The sequence below is a fragment of the Salvelinus sp. IW2-2015 genome, linkage group LG21, assembly GCF_002910315.2.
Source record: "Salvelinus sp. IW2-2015 linkage group LG21, ASM291031v2, whole genome shotgun sequence".
In the NCBI taxonomy this organism is placed as follows: Eukaryota; Metazoa; Chordata; class Actinopteri; order Salmoniformes; family Salmonidae; genus Salvelinus; species Salvelinus sp. IW2-2015.
This window is the reverse complement of record NC_036861.1, coordinates 1,493,240-1,512,333: the sequence shown is the minus strand read 5'-3', so window position 1 is coordinate 1,512,333 and position 19,094 is coordinate 1,493,240. Positions and strand designations below refer to the sequence as shown.

At 45.2% G+C, this 19,094-nt stretch overlaps 1 protein-coding gene across 1 annotated transcript in view; it reads left to right on the top strand.

Moving 5' to 3' along the window:
• Positions 1–7,658: 7,658 nt before the first annotated feature.
• The window catches only part of LOC111982354 (hexokinase-1), a 14,774-nt gene continuing 3,338 nt past the window's right edge, over positions 7,659–19,094 (top strand). Inside the window, exons 1-13 of the mRNA XM_070433770.1 lie at positions 7,659–8,065; positions 9,616–9,778; positions 11,919–12,067; positions 12,980–13,099; positions 13,531–13,626; positions 13,710–13,809; positions 14,061–14,244; positions 14,618–14,773; positions 14,946–15,179; positions 15,416–15,720; positions 16,083–16,231; positions 16,506–16,625; positions 17,217–17,347. Of these exons, the coding sequence (XP_070289871.1) occupies positions 8,003–8,065; positions 9,616–9,778; positions 11,919–12,067; positions 12,980–13,099; positions 13,531–13,626; positions 13,710–13,809; positions 14,061–14,244; positions 14,618–14,773; positions 14,946–15,179; positions 15,416–15,720; positions 16,083–16,231; positions 16,506–16,625; positions 17,217–17,347 (1,970 nt within the window). The 5' untranslated portion in view covers positions 7,659–8,002. The remainder of the gene's footprint in view (positions 8,066–9,615; positions 9,779–11,918; positions 12,068–12,979; positions 13,100–13,530; positions 13,627–13,709; positions 13,810–14,060; positions 14,245–14,617; positions 14,774–14,945; positions 15,180–15,415; positions 15,721–16,082; positions 16,232–16,505; positions 16,626–17,216; positions 17,348–19,094) is intronic.

Genomic DNA, 19,094 nt, shown 5'->3' with positions numbered 1-19,094 from the left:
TTATTTATGTTTAAATTCATGATATCCTCTTAGGATGAATAGATTGTTTTATATGATCTTAGAGATTGAAAGTAGTGTTAGGTTCAAGCTCTTTGTGTATTTGAAGAGTGTCATTATTTAAGTGGACTGCAGGAATTGTGTACTCAAAATATCAAGACCTTCTACTAATGGACTGCAAATGTATTACAGATAAAAAAACAGAAATATCACATTTAAGTAAGTATTCAGACCCTTAGTACTTTGTTGAAGAACCTTTGGCAGCGATTACGTTACAACCGTACATAAATCTTATCTATTGGTTCTCAGTATAGTTTCACACAAAATATATATTAGTATAGTATTATCAAATCTATTACCTCATATAAATAATGTAAGTGCTCTGAAAGAGATTGAACCATGTTACATGTATAATTTATAAATAATACTTTTTATATCCAATTATCAGTAGAAAATCATTTTGTGGAGAGAATTCTGACAAAACCATTGACATCAGAACTGACGTGAATGCAAAATCCATGCAGAACATGTTTGACCATTTGAGCCATTTAATTGATACCAGGTAAATCTCTTTCCTGTTYATGTTCTTTATGTAATTGTTCAGATTCTGGTCAATAATGCTGAGGGTGCACATTGCTAATCATTCATTCATCGATTCCAGCTACATGTTTCAATGTCTCTGATGGAAAAAGTGGAATGTGTTTCTCCTGCTAGGATGAACCAGCACCTCAGACTGACGTTACTGTTCCAGGACTCTGCCCTGCGCTTCATTGGTCTGTTCAGCCAGCGCCACTCCAGAATGCTGGACTTTAATAGAGCCGGAAAAGAGAGCTGTCAAACTAGAAGAGATGAAATTCGGATCTGATATCTCCAGTGTGGAAGGTGGTGCAGTGGGGGCAACAGGAGGGGCTCTGACCATAGCAGGCCTTTGTCTTGCCTCTGTGACTGCTGGGCTGTCACTGGGGCTCACCATCCCAGGGATTGGAAAGGGTGTGACCAGTGGGGTCAACAGTCTAACCACCGGTGTCACAGAGATAATGTTTAACACATACCACAGCAAGAAAGCCAATGTTTCATGGAGGACATGCAAAGACTCCATGGTAGTCTGGAGAAGGTGGCCAGCAACATTTGCCCTTTGGAGCCGAAGGTGGTGGCATTAGTGGTTGGGAAGAATATAGGCAAAGGTGGTGCGAGTTTAGGAAAGAAGATCAATGGCATAGTAAAAAAAACTCTGCAATAGAGGCCTTAAAGGGGAAAGGCGTGGTCATGGGTGCAGGCAAGGTGGGACTCGGAGAGGGCAAAAAACTTGCTGCAGATTTACCGGACATTGGGATGTGGGCACAAGGCACTCCACTCGCAAACGGTGTTCCATATCTAAGACATTAAGGCGATGTAACGTGGGCTTTAATGCCCTATTCATTGGCCTGTACATCATCAATATCTGTAAAGACAGTGTCAGCCTCGCCAAAGGCAGCAAGAGCAGGAGATCCCAGCTCATCTGAGCCAGAGYGGYAYTGTGGCGCACRGAGATCAACTCATGTCAGAGGATCCATGACTCACTGTGCCGAGGCATCTGGAGGTTCAGAAAGAGTCAGMGAATCCTGGAGAAACCATTTTACCTYGTGGGGGAGATASASACTCTGGAGTCACCTTTGGAGAAGATGGAACTCCTGGAGCAGCCTGTAAATGAGACAGAAAAAGGTATAAAATTAAAGTTAAATGCTTTTGCCCTCATTATATAGGGTATCAAAAACTGCCTGCGAGTGGATTTAATGCAGCCCATGTAAAAAAAAAWGTAAAAATGTAAATGTGTGTGGGGGGGATGAGCGCAATGATGATAATGACAATGGACTTACAGTTGAAGTCGGAAGTTTATAGTGAGGACCAGAAGGGATCTTAAAAGGGGTTTTGCTGGTCTCACTGGCTCAGTTGGCTTTTATGTCTAGTGGGGTCTATATACTGCATATCTAAAATCACCTTCAAGGTGGGAAGTTGGAAACAAAAAATTCTATGTTCTCCTGACCATAGAGAGCCCTCGGGGTTCTCTATAGTGTGTTAGGTCAGGGCATGACTAGGGGGTGTTCTAGTCGATTTCTATGTTTGGGTTTGAGTATGGTTCCCAATTAGAGGCAGCTGATTATCGTTGTCGCTAATTGGGGATCATACTTAAGGTGTCCCTGTTCCCACCTGCATTGTTTTGTGTTTGTGCATGTTGCAYCACTGATGTCACATTTCATTGTTGGTTTATTGTTTTTTTGGAAGTTTCACTGCAAATAAGGATGTGGAACTCAACACACGCTGCACCTTGGTCCGTCCATTATCACGRCCGTGACAGAATATCCCACCAATGCAGGACCAAGCAGCGTGTTATGGAGGTAAAGGAGTTTTGGACATGGGAGGAAATAATGGGTGGATGTGAGACCCTTCCTTGGAACGAGACACCAAGGAATTTGGAAGGACAGGACAGCGACGACGCTGGGGTCCGCGGCCACAGAAACACCAAGATTTTTTTTCGGACCAGCAGCGTAAGGAGGGAACAGCGCTTTGTGGAGGAATGGACCCGGGAAAGGATGTGTGGAGAACAACCTGGGAAAGAGATAGACAGGTGGGCGATCGATCCAGAGAAAGTGACGAGCCCGCCTGGGTTCGCTGGAGCAGTGCGAGGAGGGTTACAGGATAATGGAGTTGAGAAAGGAGCACGCCGGCGCGGTAGGAAGCCTCGAGGAAACACCAAAGGTTTCTTGGGGGGGCACATGGGAGTGTGGGAGTTCAGATAGGAGACCTGCGCCAACTTCCGTGCTTACCGTGAGGAGCTGAAGAAGGAACCAGAGCCAGTCGGGCTGATATTGGAGGTGAGCAATGGGAATGATACGAGACTGTGAAGGATTTAATGGGAGTTTGGAGGAGAGTGAAATGAGGGAGCTGCTGTGTTGGTGCTTGAGGCACAACATCCACCGATAGAGCGTGTGCGGGATGTGATGTTACTGAGTCAGCTCTCCATACTCGTCTGACGTACGTGCTCACCGTCGGGGAATGACAGTGCCAGTCCACGACCAGGCCTCCTGTGCGCCTCCCTAGTCTCACTCCTGTGCACCCACGTATAGCTCTCGCTGTGGCCCCCTCGTACCAGTCCTCCGTTCTGGTACCAGCCAAGGCCTATAGTGCACTCGAACAGTCAATACCATGTTCTCTTTCCGCACTAGCCTTGAGGTGCGTGTCCCAGCCGGTACACAGTTCCGGCACCACGTCCAGGCCTCCTGTGCGTCTCCAGAGCCCTGTGCGCCTTGTTCCTGCTCCCGCACTAGCCTTGGGTGCGTGTCCCCAGCCCGGTACACCAGTTCCGCACACTATACCAGGCTATAGTGCGCCTCGGCAGCCCAGTACGCCCTTCTCCTTCCCCGCACTCGCCCTGAGGTGCGTGTCTCGGCCCAGTACACAGTGCCAACACCACGCACCAAGCTTCCTGTGCGTCCTCAGAGTCCAGTACGCCTGTTCCTCCTCCCCGCACTAGCTTGAGACGCGTGTCCCAGCCCGTACCCCAGTTCCGGCACCACGCACTAGGCCTAATGTGCGGTCTCCAGGGTCCAGTATGCCCTGTTCCTCCTCCCCGCACTAGCCTTGATGTGCGTTTCCTTAGTCCGGTACCACCAGTTCCAGCACACGCACCAGGCCTACTGTGCGCATCAGCCGGCCAGAGTCTGCCGTCTGCCCAGCGCCGTCTGACTACCCGTCCTTGCCCAGCGCCGCCTGCGCTGCCCGTCTGCCAGCGCCACCTGAGCTGTCCGTTGCCCAGCGCCACCTGCGCTGCCCGTCTGCCCAGGCGCCGTCTGAGCCGCCCGTCTGTCCTGAGCCGTCAAAGCCGCCTGTCTGTCCTGAGCCACTAGAGCCGTACGTCAGTCAGGAGCCGCCAGAGCCGTCCGTCAGTCAGGAGCAGCCAGAGCCGCCCGCCAGTCAGGAGCCGCCAGTGCCGCCCGCGAGTCAGGACCTGCCAGAGCGCCAGTCAGCCAGGACCGCCAGTCAGCCAGGAGCTGCCAGAGCCGCCAGTCGCCAGGAACCTGCCAGAGCGCCAGTCAGCCAGGACCTGCCAGAGTCGCCAGTCAGCCAGGACCTGCCAGAGTCGCCAGTCAGCCAGGACCTGCCAGAGTCGCCAGTCAGCCAGGACCTGCCAGAGTCGCAGTCAGCCAGGAGCTGCCAGAGCGCCAGTCAGCCAGGACCTGCCAGAGTCGCCAGTCAGCCAGGACTGCCAGAGTCGTCAGTCAGCCAGGAGCTGCAGAGCCGCCAGTCGCAGGCCGCAGAGTCGCAGCCAGAGGACATGCCAGAGTCGCCAGTAGCCAGGACCTGCCGAGTCGCCAGTCAGCCAGGACCTGCCAGAGTCGCCAGTCCCAGGAGCTGCCAGAGCCGCCAGTCAGCCAGGAGCTGCCAGAGCCTCCATCCAGTCAGGAGCTCCAGAGCGCCCGCAGTAGAGCGCCGCCAGTCATGAGCTGCCCTCAGTCATGAGCTGCTTCCAGTCATGAGCTGCCTTCCAGTCATGAGCTGCCTTCCAGTCATGAGCTGCCCTCGCAGTTCATGAGCTGCCCTCCAGTCATGAGCTGCCCTCCAGTCATGAGCTCCCGTCATGAGCTGCCCTCCAGTCCGGAGCTGCCATTCAGTCCGGAGCTGCCCCTCAGTCCCTCAGTCCGGAGCTGCCCCTCAGTCCGGAGCTGCCCTCCGTCCAGTGGCGCCCTCTAGGATGGTCTTCAGTCCGGGACTCGCTGTAAGGGTCCTCGCTCCAGAGGCGCCACCAAAGCGGGTATTGACTATGGTGGAGTGGGGGCCACGTCCCGCACCCGAGCCGCCGCCGTAAGAAGGCCACCCGGACCTCCCTTCTATGTCAGGTTTTGCGGCCGGAGTCCACACCTTTGGGGGGCGGGGTACTGTCACGCCCTGGCCTTAGTTATCTTTCGTTTCTTTATTATTTTAGTTAGGTCAGGGTGTGACATGGGGGATGTATGTGTTTTGTATTGTCTAGGGGGTTTTGTATGTTGATGGGGCAGTGTTTAGTCTAGGTGTATGTATGTCTATGGTTGCCTAGATTGGTTCTCAATTAGAGACAGCTGTCTATCGTTGTCTCTGATTGGGAGCCATATTTAGGCAACCATAGTCATTAGGTAGTTTGTGGGTGATTGTCTATGTCTATGTTGCATGTTAGCACTTAGTTTGTATAGCTTCACGTTCGTCGGTTTGTTGTTTTGTTTAGTTTGTAAGTGTTCTTCGTCTACGTTGATTAAATATGTGTTCATTTCACGCTGCGCCTTGGTCCTCCTCTCTTTCACGTAACGACGATCGTGACAGATGGACATCAACTTGACAAAASTGATCTGCTCGAATGCGCCCATTGAGACAAGCATGATGCAAGACTCACGCTCACACAATCACACAGAGTATTTGCGCATGTGCACGGGTGCAATTCACGCTACTACAATGAGGGTAGTTACAGTACCACAACAGCAGAGAAGTTTAGCCTCATGCTTCAATGACTCTAATTGTTGCAGAAATTGACCCACTACTACTGTTTACTTTGTGCATCTACGTCATCTCGCTTCATCTCATGGAGTCTACCATTAAACGTAACCTAACCTATATCCTGACCCATCATCTTATGCATTACTGCCCCCAGTGGCAAGAAGTGACATCCCAAAAACCCACACATCAATGGCTCCTAGCCTCCCACATATAGGCTACTTTCTGTCCCTAACACTAAAACTAAATAAAAACGAGTAAAGTGAATCTGAAAACTAACTGAAAATAAACAGAATTTCAAATAATATTAAAATGAATAGAAATGAAAACAAATATAAAAACACAAAACTATAATAACCTTGTTTTATACAGTCTTTTTTGCTAATCTTTATCAAGGTTGTAAATAATTTGAGGTGACTGTATAGTGTAGTTCTGTGTCAATAGTATCCCTTTATTATTCTCTCTCTGTGGCCTCTCACGGTGAAGCCAGAGACAAGGTCAYCTTGGAGCGGCCATGATGGCACCAGGCAGTCCTTTTGGAGGAGAGAGCGACAGGTCAACCAAACACAAAGCGCACTCTCTCTCAAGCTGCTCCTTTGGAGGACAGAACAGAGAGAGTGAAAACCCTTCTTTCCCCTGAGGCCAGTGGAGAGGGGGATAGAGGGAAAGGAGTAGGGAGAGAGGAGGAGGGGAGAAAAGAGGGGGAGGTCCTAATTCACTATAGAGTTGATGGAAAAAGACGTCAGAAGCGTCACGCGTCATTGAGTCAGCCGAGATGGTTCAGTTTACGTAGAGCGTGAGGTTGACGTACTGGGGACTGCAGAGGAGAAGGAGAGAAAGGGGATATTTAACACCTTCAAGACCAGGTATAGTAATGTTGAGTTTTGTTGCAACAGATCATCAGAAATTGATATGGTGTTTCAGTCCTTGTGTTTTATACCAYTGACAGGACTCTTTTTGTGTGGTTCAAACTTGAAGGTCAAAAGACAAAAGAAAGGTGACTGTCATAAGCAGCTGTAATATTTTGAGAAATTTACATTTTAGTGACATTTCAAAACAGAAAGAAATATAATTCTGGAAGAAATGGCACACATAATAGATGAGCTATTTTGGTAAATCAGTATCGAGTAGTTGTTTGAAATATAWTTTTTTCTCAATGGAAACCAAATAAAAAACAATAGGATGGCATTCATAATATTAAAAAACAGTCACACACAGAACTTTTCCTCAGATATCTGCCCGCTTCTTCTCAAGACTACAGTTGGTGAGAGTGGCGAGATGATTTCAAACTTCTTCTCTACCTCAGGCTCAAGACCATGTACATCAAGCACTCAAGTCGTTAGATACATTTTTCCATCCGGACTCTTCACTGAATCATCTCTGACTTGTTTTATCAAGGCCCCACCAAATATCCAAACCTGTCCTAAATGTCAAGAGGTTTGACCTCATCAATATAATTATGAAAAAGAACTTGCGATGTCCACTGGTTCCACTTTGGAAAGAGGTCACAGGATCACAGACCACATGAAACTTTGATGGGGCAATGGAAGTAGAATAGGTGTCACAAACACAAACACTTAACTCAGAGACCTTACCTAAAGTATATTTCTATATATTTCCCTAGAGCTTCAGTTGCTGGTTTGTGATGCTATCTGTCAGGATGCCCTTCAGTCACCTCCACTCATCCAGCTGATGCCCCAGCATGAGCATGGTGATGCAGAGAGGAATGACATCATCATGTGACTGCCCTCCCACTTGCACGTCCTCCCCTGGATGCTGTGGCAACATGAGACATGCCGGCCCCTGGATGCTGTGGCAACATGAGACATGCCGRCCGGGCGTCTCTCCCGGCCGGCATGTCTGTCACGTCTGTCACGTGCCCCTTTTTCTCTATCCCTCTCTTTCGATCTCTCTCTCTGCTGCTGTGAGGAGAGGGGTGGGATACTGTATCAACCAAGCCTCCACTTCCTCCCTTATCCATTTCTCTTGCAATCCCMATCTCCCTCCCACCTCTCTCTCTCTCTTCCTATCCCCTGCTCCTCTCCTCCTTTGCTGAGCTGAAGGTGAAGTCCKCAGCCCACCCTCCCCTTGCCATACCCCTCCCCCAGCAGCCCCGGCTCAGCCAATCAGAGTGTACGGTGGGGGCAGGGCATAGCTGACCACCATTCCAGTGCAGCACTGCATTTACCGACAGCCAGGCAGCTAGCAGAGAGAAGCTAGGAAAGCTAGCAACACAGCACTGAGACACRGACAAGACACTGTGTGTGTGCCTGTGTGTGTGCAACCCAGGCATAGCTTCTTCCTCTTCACTGTTTTACTAGCACTTTTACCTCACAACTCTCTTCAAGTGGGACTAGGGCAGCTCAGGCCTGCTTTTCCTCCACATTAGGATAAAGAAGGGATCAGTGAAGGACAAACGAGAGCTTGGATATCGGTTGTTCTTTCCTCCCTTTTCTCTCACCTTCGTCCGTCAGTCGCTGACAGCCCTCGCATACGTGCCGGCAGGATGATAGCGGCACAGCTTCTGGCATATTACTTCACTGAGCTGAAGGATGACCAGGTTAAGAAGGTGAGTGACTACAACACTTTTACTGTACTCTTCCCTCTAGAATGGGTCAGTTTTGTAAGAGTAGACGCTGCTGACAGCCATGGAAACCGGTTGATGGTTGATGCGCCATGCATATCAATATGCCTCTGGGGCGTTTGATGAGGCTGGGCGAGGACGGAGCTTTGGGAGGGATGCCATGATGGACATCTGATTTAATTTTGATGAGTGGTTAGTCTTGTCTAGAGTAAGTACTGGAACAGGAGTGTGCAGTTTTTAATAAACGCACTGTGTGTCCTTGAGATTAGAATGTGCCAGCTGGGTGGGCTAGCTGGTTGTGGTCATGATGCAGTGCATGCTAGCCTCCCTCTCATCGCTAAGGAGCGTTTCCGGGGCATCTGTTGCCGGGGCGTCTGAAGCAGACAGGTGTCTGTGAGCTAGGGGCTGCTGGGAAGGAAGCCGTGAGCACTTCCTCTCTCCTTCCCCCTCTTCTCTCTCTCTCTCTCTCTCCCTCTCCATCGTCATGGAAATAACCAAACCACACCTTGCCTCACCATCCTGCTCCCCTGACACTAGGCCTGTAACCAAATCAATTCCCTCGCTCATTCCCGTGGATAGGAGGGAACACGCCCATTAGTGATAGACAGATGTTGACCTCAGATCAGAACAGAAACAAGGCACGACATGTAGATGTCGGAGAAGCATCAGAGCATCTAGTTGTCTCAGGACACACATTATACATTAATAAATCCATTGGTTTTGACTTGACCTGTGTGACATCCCCTAGAGACTGAGTAAAGACAGAGTGGCTCGTTCTCTGACGGAGTGGGGGATAGGATTTGTGATGTCATACGTGACGTGTAGTGCAGCATGTGCACGTGCCCCTAGTACTGTAGCTAGCTAATGTGTGATTCACCACAGCAGTGAAAATGTTCAGGCCCCTGGGAATAAACCCAGTTAACCATCACATTCCTGATKAAGACCAGTACGAGGGCTGGTTCAGCAAAATATTATATGACGTCAATTATTATGACAGTATATTATACTACTACTATACTTCATTTAATATTCTCATAATGAATTCTAATATATCTTAATGATAAAAACATGTTGACGCTCCAAAATTGTACTAATATTTATCATTGTGCGTTTATCATCATTTATCATAGCGTGCATTACATAATGTTTGTAGCCTACTACTACTAAATTAGTAGCGCCGCACACATACTTGTCTATATGTGAAGGCTGCACAATSCTATTTATATCAGGACAATCATTCTCCAGCTATCGGCTCTACAGCAGTMATATTGTTMATCTGTGGATCCTATAGCCAACTGTTCCCTCTGGATTGTGTTCCATTGCACTCTGGAATAATATGACAACTTGTAATGTCTGTCTGTCTTCATATTGCTAAGTACCTGCACTCCATCATTGGTTGAGTAATATACAGTATCATAACGATACATAATAGTTAGGGTCAGTAAAACTCAAGACCCTAATCCTTGTATATASTGTATCATGATGACATATCATCATWACATATTGTATCCATTCTTTCCTGTGGTGRTCTATAGATCGACAAGTACCTTTACTCYATGCGTTTCTCTGACGAGACGCTGCATGACATCAAGTGTCGGTTCCGGCGGGAGCTGGAGAACGGGCTGGGCCGCGACACCAACACCACCGCGACCGTCAAGATGCTGCCCACCTTTGTCAGGTCCATCCCTGATGGATCAGGTAAAGTGTCAAGTYAATACAGAGTAAACTTCAATRCAATAGTGGTTCTGTGTGGCTCAGTTCCTGCAATTCGGGTGATATGTTACGAATTCAAATTMATTTAATATGTTACAAATTGGAAAGTGCTTATCCCGTTCAATCTCTTTAATAAAGTACAGCAATATATACATTGGAAATAATCCACACTGATGATGTTAGCTGCCTCTCTGCATAACAAAAAAACTAAAAAAACTAACTAAAAACTATACATTCATAATCATAAGATAATGGCATGGATCCCATTTGGACCTGCAGCTTGCATATCTACTGGCATGTCMTTTCAGGCTACTTCTATACAGTAAAAGCACCAAATTACCACTATTGGACCTTTAACTCTACATAGAAAATAGTGTTTATACTGTAAGCACTTTAAAGCACACTACACTCCCACCTTTATCTGTCCTGCAAAAATGTGCTGAGTTGTTTTAAATGGCCAGTGCCATTCTGTGACATTRGGCTTTTTGTGTGTACTGTGTGGCCCCTGTATTTGAACTTGGCAGGTCATATGGCCACCTAGCGCCATTGTTGTGAGCCCAGGAGCAAAGYAKTGCTCTCTGTGGCCACTAGAGTGTCTATGGGCTGTCAGTATGATTAGCTGTGCTATAGCAGTGCATGATAACATTTAATATCGCTGAYGCTGATCATTCAACTGCTAGATACAGAGACACTGAGCTCATGCAAAATGATGCAGGGGTCCACCGTTGGGGTAGTTGGGTTTATTGGGGACAGTTGGGGTTATGTTTTTTCAGTTTATAGTATATAAAATGTATATGTTGTAGTTTAGTTTAAAGTTACTGGTAAGATTTATAGTTTAAGACATTAAAAAAAGAGGAGATGAGTTCACTGTCTGTTTCCTTGTTAATTTACTGCTGATTGCCTTTCAACATCAGTTAAAATGCCCAGCCCTCGTAAATTAATAACTAGAGTATTGGGTTACATTAACAAATGTAATGTTGAATGTCAACAGGCATAAAGTTATTACTTTTGAGAAGGGGAGGGGAAATACTATATGTAAAATGTTGCCTGATAATAAAATGTCAGAAAGCTATTTTGAACTTGCTGATAGTAGAGGCCACTGATAGTAGGGCCCACTGCTGATTGTAGAGGCCACTGCTGAGAGTAGAGGACATTGTCAAGAGGTTTACTCCAAACATCCAACCTATGCATAGACCAGGGTGGCCTTTCTTTGTTTGTAAACAGAGCGCCCTATGGACAGTAAATGCCAAGGCCCAACAAGGCTAGCCTTGCAGAGGGGTTRTATCATAAAGCCAGTCTGCCTTGAGCAGTTCCCTGTCATCTCGCATGTTATAAATAGCCATAGTTTTCAGCCACTGGACATGAGAGGGTCCGGGAAGGGGGATTCAGTCAAAGTTCAAAGTTGAGGCTATGGTGACAGCTGACAACTGATATGTGTCAAGTATGTGAGATGTGTGTAAAAGTATTATCAACAATTTACTTAGTTACACAGGCCAATTACAAGCCATCAATGCCATGATCAACAAGATAGCAACACATGCAATATATTTTCTGTGACGGTTTCTTTACAGAGTAAGGCACAATGAATATCAACAGTGGAGAATGCTTTTAACTGCTGGCCCTTTACTGTAAACTACAATCTAGATGGAACAGCAGCACTCTATAACAGTGTTATAACAGAACATTACCTAGTTAGCCTGAGGATAGAATTCTACTTTGCTTTAATGGCAGCTACAAATGGAGTMATCCTCTAGTCTGTAGGCCATCAGACACACCTCCATCCAATACAGCTCAGTGACATTTCATTCCACACAGGTCAAGRGAACAGATTGTGATAATGCTCTGTGGTCAACACCAGACAGATGTAGTGTAATTAGATCAGCTTGGTGCCTGATCTATACAATCAATATAAACAGGCCTTGCTTTACCTTTTGAGGACAGAGTATGATTTTGTCTCCCTTCCTATAATGACATATAATGCTGATATATAGCACCTGGCAGGCAATCAATTCAGTTCACCTAAAATGTATTTTGTAGAAAGTAACACGCTGCTTGAAATACACTAGAAAATAGRTCATGTTGTATTTTTTTCTGCGTTTTTATTTTATTTTCTCCAATCTGACAGAAAAGGGGGATTTCTTAGCTCTGGATCTGGGTGGCTCCAACTTCCGTATCCTGCGCGTGAAGGTGACACAAGACAAGAAGCAGCCGGTTCAGATGGAAAGCCTGGTCTACGAGACCCCTGAGGACATTATCCATGGGAGTGGGACGCAGGTCAACAACACCACAAAACACCACCAAAAAACAAACCAAAACACACTAAAACACAACAAAAAATCCTCAAAACTCCCCAAACACTCTCAGACCATCGCCTATAGTCTCATTCACTCACATCAGAGGTTCTCCGGGTCAAACAATAAGGATCACTCTGTATAAAAGCAGTCACTCAATATTGTTGTATGGATCTGTTTGTCCTATGAAGTAGATGTGACATCAAGACCCCCATCACTACACTGTTGACCTCTGTTGACTGTTGAAACTCCCCGAGAGAGGGCAGTTGGCAACAGTAAGGTGATACCCACAACAATTCTGTAATGAGAGAGATCAATTGTGATTGGTTGAAACAAAAAAACATTCCATGCTGTAACCGATAGGCCTACAGATTGGTCATAGTAGAGGACTGACTTGAAGAACTGTTGGCCACCATCATGATTTTATTTATTTACTTTTTATTTCACCTTTATTTAACCAGGTGTGCCAGTTGAGAACAAGTTCTCATTTACAACTGCGACCTTGCCAAGATAAAGCAAAGCAGTGCGACAAAAACAACAACACAGAGTTACACATAAACAAACGTAGTCAATAACACAAAAGAAAGAAAAATAGAAAAATCATTGTACAGTGTGTGCAATAAATAGGCCCTAGAGGCGAAAGTAATTACAATTTAGCATTAATACTGGAGTGATAGATGTGCAGATGATGATGTGCAAGTAGAGATACTGGRGTGCAAAAGAGCAAGAGGGTAAGTAATAATATGGAGATGAGTCACCAATTCAAAACAGTTAAATTGTTAATTAGGTGTTGATAAGCCAATATGGTTGCCTTGCTGCTACTGTTATTATGTGTAATTGTATAACTACGTGCTTCTGTCTCACTCCTCAATGCATGTTATTTTTATGTCTCTAGCTCTTTGACCATGTCGCAGAATGCCTTGGTGACTTCATGGAGAAGCAAAAGATCAAGGATAAAAAACTCCCTGTAGGATTCACATTCTCCTTCCCATGTGCACAAACCAAACTGGACGAGGTAAGAGGTTCCAATAATGTATGCTTTTATAATGTTTTAATGCTTTATTTGAGATGTTGAGAAACCATAATAAAAGGTATTATAATATATATAATATATAATATAATATATAATATAATATATATAATATAATATATTTGTATAATATCATTATAATATAAATATATATTTCAGTAAAAGACAACTTTAGGGTTTGAGTTTGTACAGTTCTGTTGTAGAGTATATAACTGTGGGGGTGGTACCTGCCTGGGGGGACAAAATCCTAATTTAAAAAAATATTGTCCACAAAGCCAACACTAGCTAACACTAGCCAACACTAGCCAGCACTAGCCAACACTAGCTAAGACTAGCTAAGACTACCTAAGACTAGCTAAGACTGGCACTAGGTGGTCATAGGACAGATTTATTAAAGAAAGTGCTGTCTATTACAGGCCGTCTTAGTGACTTGGACAAAGAAGTTCAAAGTGAGTGGTGTAGAAGGCATGGATGTCGTGAAGCTTCTGAACAAGGCCATCAAGAAACGAGGGGTGAGCTTTCTTATTTCTTAACCATAATTGAATTACCACGTGTGCCACTAGAAGAGATTTAGAAAACATATYGTATTTGTCAGGACTATGAAGCTGACATCATGGCAGTGGTCAATGACACAACCGGAACGATGATGACCTGTGGGTTCGACGATCAACGATGTGAAGTTGGCATCATCATAGGTGAGGATACACAAATTCAATTCAATTATTGCACAAAAGGGTTATTGATAAAAGGTGGTAAAGGAACTGTTCAGCTTGCCAATGGCAAAGAATGKCCATGGCTTTGTAGACGCATGTTAATTCTAAATTCTACACAGAGAGGCACGGCTCTAATGAAAATTAAGCAGATGTCGATTTTGSGGAACAGTATTCTCCTGTGGCTTGCCGAAGTGCTCCAGACAGGTTATTTACTAGGCTGGGTGTACTTTCAGGTACTGGTACTAATGCCTGCTACATGGAGGAGCTGCGGCACATTGACCTGGTGGAGGGAGACGAGGGCAGGATGTGCATCAATACAGAGTGGGGGGCGTTCGGGGACGACGGGTCCCTGGAGGACCTCCGTACAGAGTTTGACCGGGAGATCGACCGAGGCTCCCTCAACCCTGGGAAACAGCTGTAAGTCAAGACTGCAGGGCCTGCATTGTACTCAGGACTGCTATGTGGAATATGTGTTTATGGTTGTTGCTATAACGGAGTTATAACCTAAAGCTAATTCCAGTGCAATTTATCAGTTAAACTTCCATTGAATCAGTCACTTTTTGCACTACAAGTGATAAATATATAGGGCTCCAGGCCTGGGTCTTACCACCCTCACCGCCAAGATAAAACAGAAAACATTGTAGACATTGTTTAACCCAAGCAGGTATTTACAAAATCTCCAGGAAGATGTTACATAACAATAAATCCTCAGAGAACGTAAAGCTGTGTATTTGTTTACAAGCYCYAAAAATYAACTGACAGTGTCTCTGTTGTTTCTTTGTCTGGGAAGGTTTGAGAAGATGGCCAGCGGGATGTTCATGGGAGAGCTGGTCCGCCTCATCCTGGTCAAGATGGCCAAGGAGGGACTGCTGTTCGAGGGTCGGATAACCCCMGAGCTTCTGACAAAAGGGAAGATCGAAACTAAGCATGTTTCAGCCATTGAGAAGTAAGAGGTCAACCATGGACAGTTTCTTCCAAGGAAAATATACACAACTTCATTGTTTTGTGGACTATATGACCTCCATTACATACAATGAAAAGTTATTTGAGGCTAAGTGAGTTGTAGAGCTCAAGCACTACATAAATGCTTGCCATTGACCTCTCTCTCCCCATGACAGGAGCAAGGAAGGCCTGACCAAATGCAAAGAGATTCTAACGAGGCTTGGTGTGGAGCCTTCTCAAGAGGACTGTGTTGCYGTGCAACACGTGTGCACCATCGTATCCTTCCGCTCTGCRAACCTCATCGCAGCTACACTAGGAGGTATCCTTGCTCGGCTGAAGGACAACAAGGGAGTCGCCCGCCTGCGCACCACTGTGGGCATTGATGGGTCGATGTACAAGATGCACCCTCAGTGAGTACTCAAGCCTACTGGAGGTCGATAGRACCTCCTCTGTGCAAGAACACAATAAGAGAACAGGAAGGAATTTCAAAATAGCCACAGGTGTCAAAGAATATGCTGGTCTCTACCACAAGTGATGATGCAATAACTTATCAARATTGACATTTCCCTGAGTACTAGGCTTCGATACAGAAATCCAAACAGCTTGTAATCTCTTCCATCCATCCRCCCTTCTCCTCTCTCTGCAGATACGCCCGGCGTCTCCACAAGACGGTGCGGCGTTTGGTGCCCGACTCTGATGTCCGTTTCCTGCTGTCCGAGAGCGGAAGTGCCAAGGGTGCTGCCATGGTGACGGCGGTGGCGTACCGTCTGGCCGACCAGACACGCCAGATCGCCCAGACACTGGCCGAGTTCCGTCTGAGCAAAGCCCAGCTGCTGGAGGTGAAGAAAAGGATGAGGACGGAGATCGAGAACGGCCTGGGGAAAAAGACTCACGACTCGGCCACCGTCAAGATGCTGCCCACCTACGTGCGCAGCACGCCTGACGGAACAGGTGACCAACAGGAGGGGGTTGTGGAAGGATGGATGGATGGATAGCAGGAAGGATTTAAAGAAGGAATTAATATATCTTATCACCACTCTTCAGAGTTGGCGGGAATCAGTTCCATCTRAATTGTAGCCGATTCAGGAATTAAATTACACCTCCATAGAGGAATTCCTTGTTCAACTGCTAGGGAATAAATGGGACTGACCCCCACAAAAGTTTAATAAGTTTTCATAATTGGTCTACTTTTTGTACTATTTGTATAATCTATGAGGATCAACATTTGAAGCATGAGAATATCTTATGTAAATAGTGGTAGTTTGWATGGTATTGTAATATCATTAGCTAATAAGCCAGCCCTCATGTTACAGAAAATGGGGATTTCCTGGCTCTGGATCTGGGAGGGACAAACTTCCGGGTCCTGCTGGTTAAGATCCGTAGTGGGAAAAGGCGTACAGTGGAGATGCACAACAAAATCTACGCCATTCCCATCGAGGTCATGCAGGGCACGGGAGAGGAGGTACAKCAATGGCTGAAATTACKAAATGTCATTAGCCAAAAGCCATTCGATTCKGTCTCAATTCATGAACTATGATTCATCTGTTTTTCAAATGTCCAGATACAGATACAGGTACTTCGGTAATTTTCCATCCATAAATTGAGTCTAATTTATTTAATTCTGTCTGCACTGAAATACAGTCAGCACATCATCAAGCCAATGAATCATTAAATTTGTAATTTAATGAATGCAGTCAACGTATGATTAAAGCCGTTTTTTCCACCGTTTCCTCCAGCTCTTTGACCACATTGTGTACTGCATCTCTGACTTCCTGGACTACATGGGCATGAAGAGCGCCCGTCTGCCTCTGGGCTTCACCTTTTCCTTCCCCTGCCACCAGAAGAGCCTGGATGCGGTGAGTAGTTTATCTGCTGGCTAACATCTACCCTGGATGTTAAAAATATATATCCTGTCACGCAAGATCACCAAAATATATCCTGTCACGCAAGATCCTTCAAAAACTGACAATTATGATCAACATTCGCATTTCACAGTATATTTCATTGATCGTTCTCAGAGTGACAGTCATGTCTGCTATAACTATAAAATATGTGGATGCACCGAATGTCAAGTTAATGTATTAAGGTGATCGTAGAGCTGGAACGATAAACCGAAAATGATTGACACCGACCACTTATCGAAGGCATTTTGCTGATATCGTTAAATAGAAAAGTAGCCTATACTAGAGAAATGTKARGTTAAATTAAATAAGTTTGCTAATATGGATGATTGTTAATAGGACATTTGATGGCTACAACGATAAATCTTCTTTGTTTTTGTTTAAAGTGTAATAAAAAAAACTGTGGTGTGCATTGTTATAAAAGTATTGTTCTATTTAGCGTTATTGCATAAATTAACGYAATTTATCGCAATATGGATTTTTGGCCATATCGGCTAGCTCTAGGTGATCGTAGGGTAATCCAAAAGTGCCTTTTCTGTTTTTCAGGGTATCCTTGTGAACTGGACCAAAGGCTTCAAATGCACAGACTGTGAGGGTGAAGACGTGGTGGAGCTTCTCCGGGAGGGCATCAAGAGGAAAGAGGTGAGGTTGGACACCACGCCTTATGTCACACCACTGTGATAATATGTAACACCTCCCCACAATATAACTCCATAGAGTAGAATCAAATAACTGGTGTGGAACCAGTTGCCAACAATTTTTCAGCGAGAATCACTACTGGCTCATTGATTTGTCGCTAGAAGTCGCTGGATGACGATTTGCCGTTGCCATGACGAGTYACAGCACCAATTTGCCCTGCACAGCTGCAGTCCCTGACATAGCGTTTTCGCCACCTCTCCCACAGCACACACCCTCCCCTTGTGCTTCTCTGCCTGTGTGTGCACCATTGCAGAGACTGTTGTTGCACAGACAGCTTCTCCCATTGTTTGCGACAGAAAAGTTTGAGTGGGAAAAGTCGCTAAATGCTATCAAAACCATAGAAACCCTTGGTGGCAAAACTCCCCAAAGGCAGCCTGAAAAGTAGCTGAATTTGATGCTATGCCCTTTTACCAATAAAAGTCACTGGAGGGGTCTGAAAACTCGTTAAATATAGCAACAAAATCGCTAAATTGGCAATACTGTATGGAACTCTCATTACACTCATGCACCATAACTGAACTGCCACTACACTGTCTCAGTCACCATCGACATTAACAGCCCACGTAACGRTTTATCTCATTCATAACACCATTTATCAACAATAAATCACTCTATGCGGTTGGAAATACTGATACCATCCCAGGTAATAATGTATACATTTATTAAACAATGAAAAATGCCAGACCASAATATATTTTTAAAAYAATAGCATATYATRCTAAGTTATCATTAGGGGCATATTCTAGTAGCATATGCTATGTCTCCATTGGCAACTTTCAGCAGTGCTGCAATAATTCAGTTATACTCAATGTGCTTCAGTCATTCTGGACTTGGTGTTCTGAGGGGTTCTCAGCCCAAATCACACACCAACATGTTTCTCAGTATCTTTTTTTTTATCAATTTCACCCTTTTAGATGGAGGATGGAGTAAGTATTAGTTGAATGTCAATGAGTAAATTCATTCGGGAAAAAAACAAAACAGGTAAAACGGAGCCGCAATGCCAGTCTCGAAAACCTGTCCCTAGGCAACACAGTGACTAGAGYCTGGTTTCAATGATGGACTATTTTGGCATAGAGGAAGTACATCACTACCTACGTCACTACTTKATCGGCTTGAATAAAATACTAAATATTGGCTAGCAAGATGGAAATCACTTTAGTTATTTTTAAGGAGTGCATTTCGCAAGTAGCTATTTTGCATCACCTACCTTAACTAAAACCACTGCAAAGGTTTTTCCTGCAAGCTTTGGTTTTGAATCGCGACGTTCTGGCATGACTGCCTCGTGATTTGTGGGAGAGCCAAGATAATTGCTTTTCTTTTTATCGACGTACTGTAGGTAGTGACGTAGTTCATCTATAACATAAGAGTCCATTACTGAAACCAGTCCAACTCTGTGTTGCCTAGAGTTGGATTTCCGAGACTACCGCAATGCAGAGGTGTGGAAATTGTTTAAATAGCATGTTATTAACATGAGAAAATTGTAATAAACAAGAATGCAAAAATGACTGTAAATCTTTACAGGCAAAGTATAAGGCAAATTAACTTGAGTGTTTGTTGTGACCATTTTTGTGACCCGAATTGCGAGTTTGTATTTCTAGCAGCAACAAAAAAATCARGATCTTTACAAATGGGAATGGGAATATGATATCTCTTTGTCAATGTGTGTGTGTGTGTGTGTGTGTGTGTGTGTGTGTGTGTGTGTGTGTGTGTGTGTGTGTGTGTGTG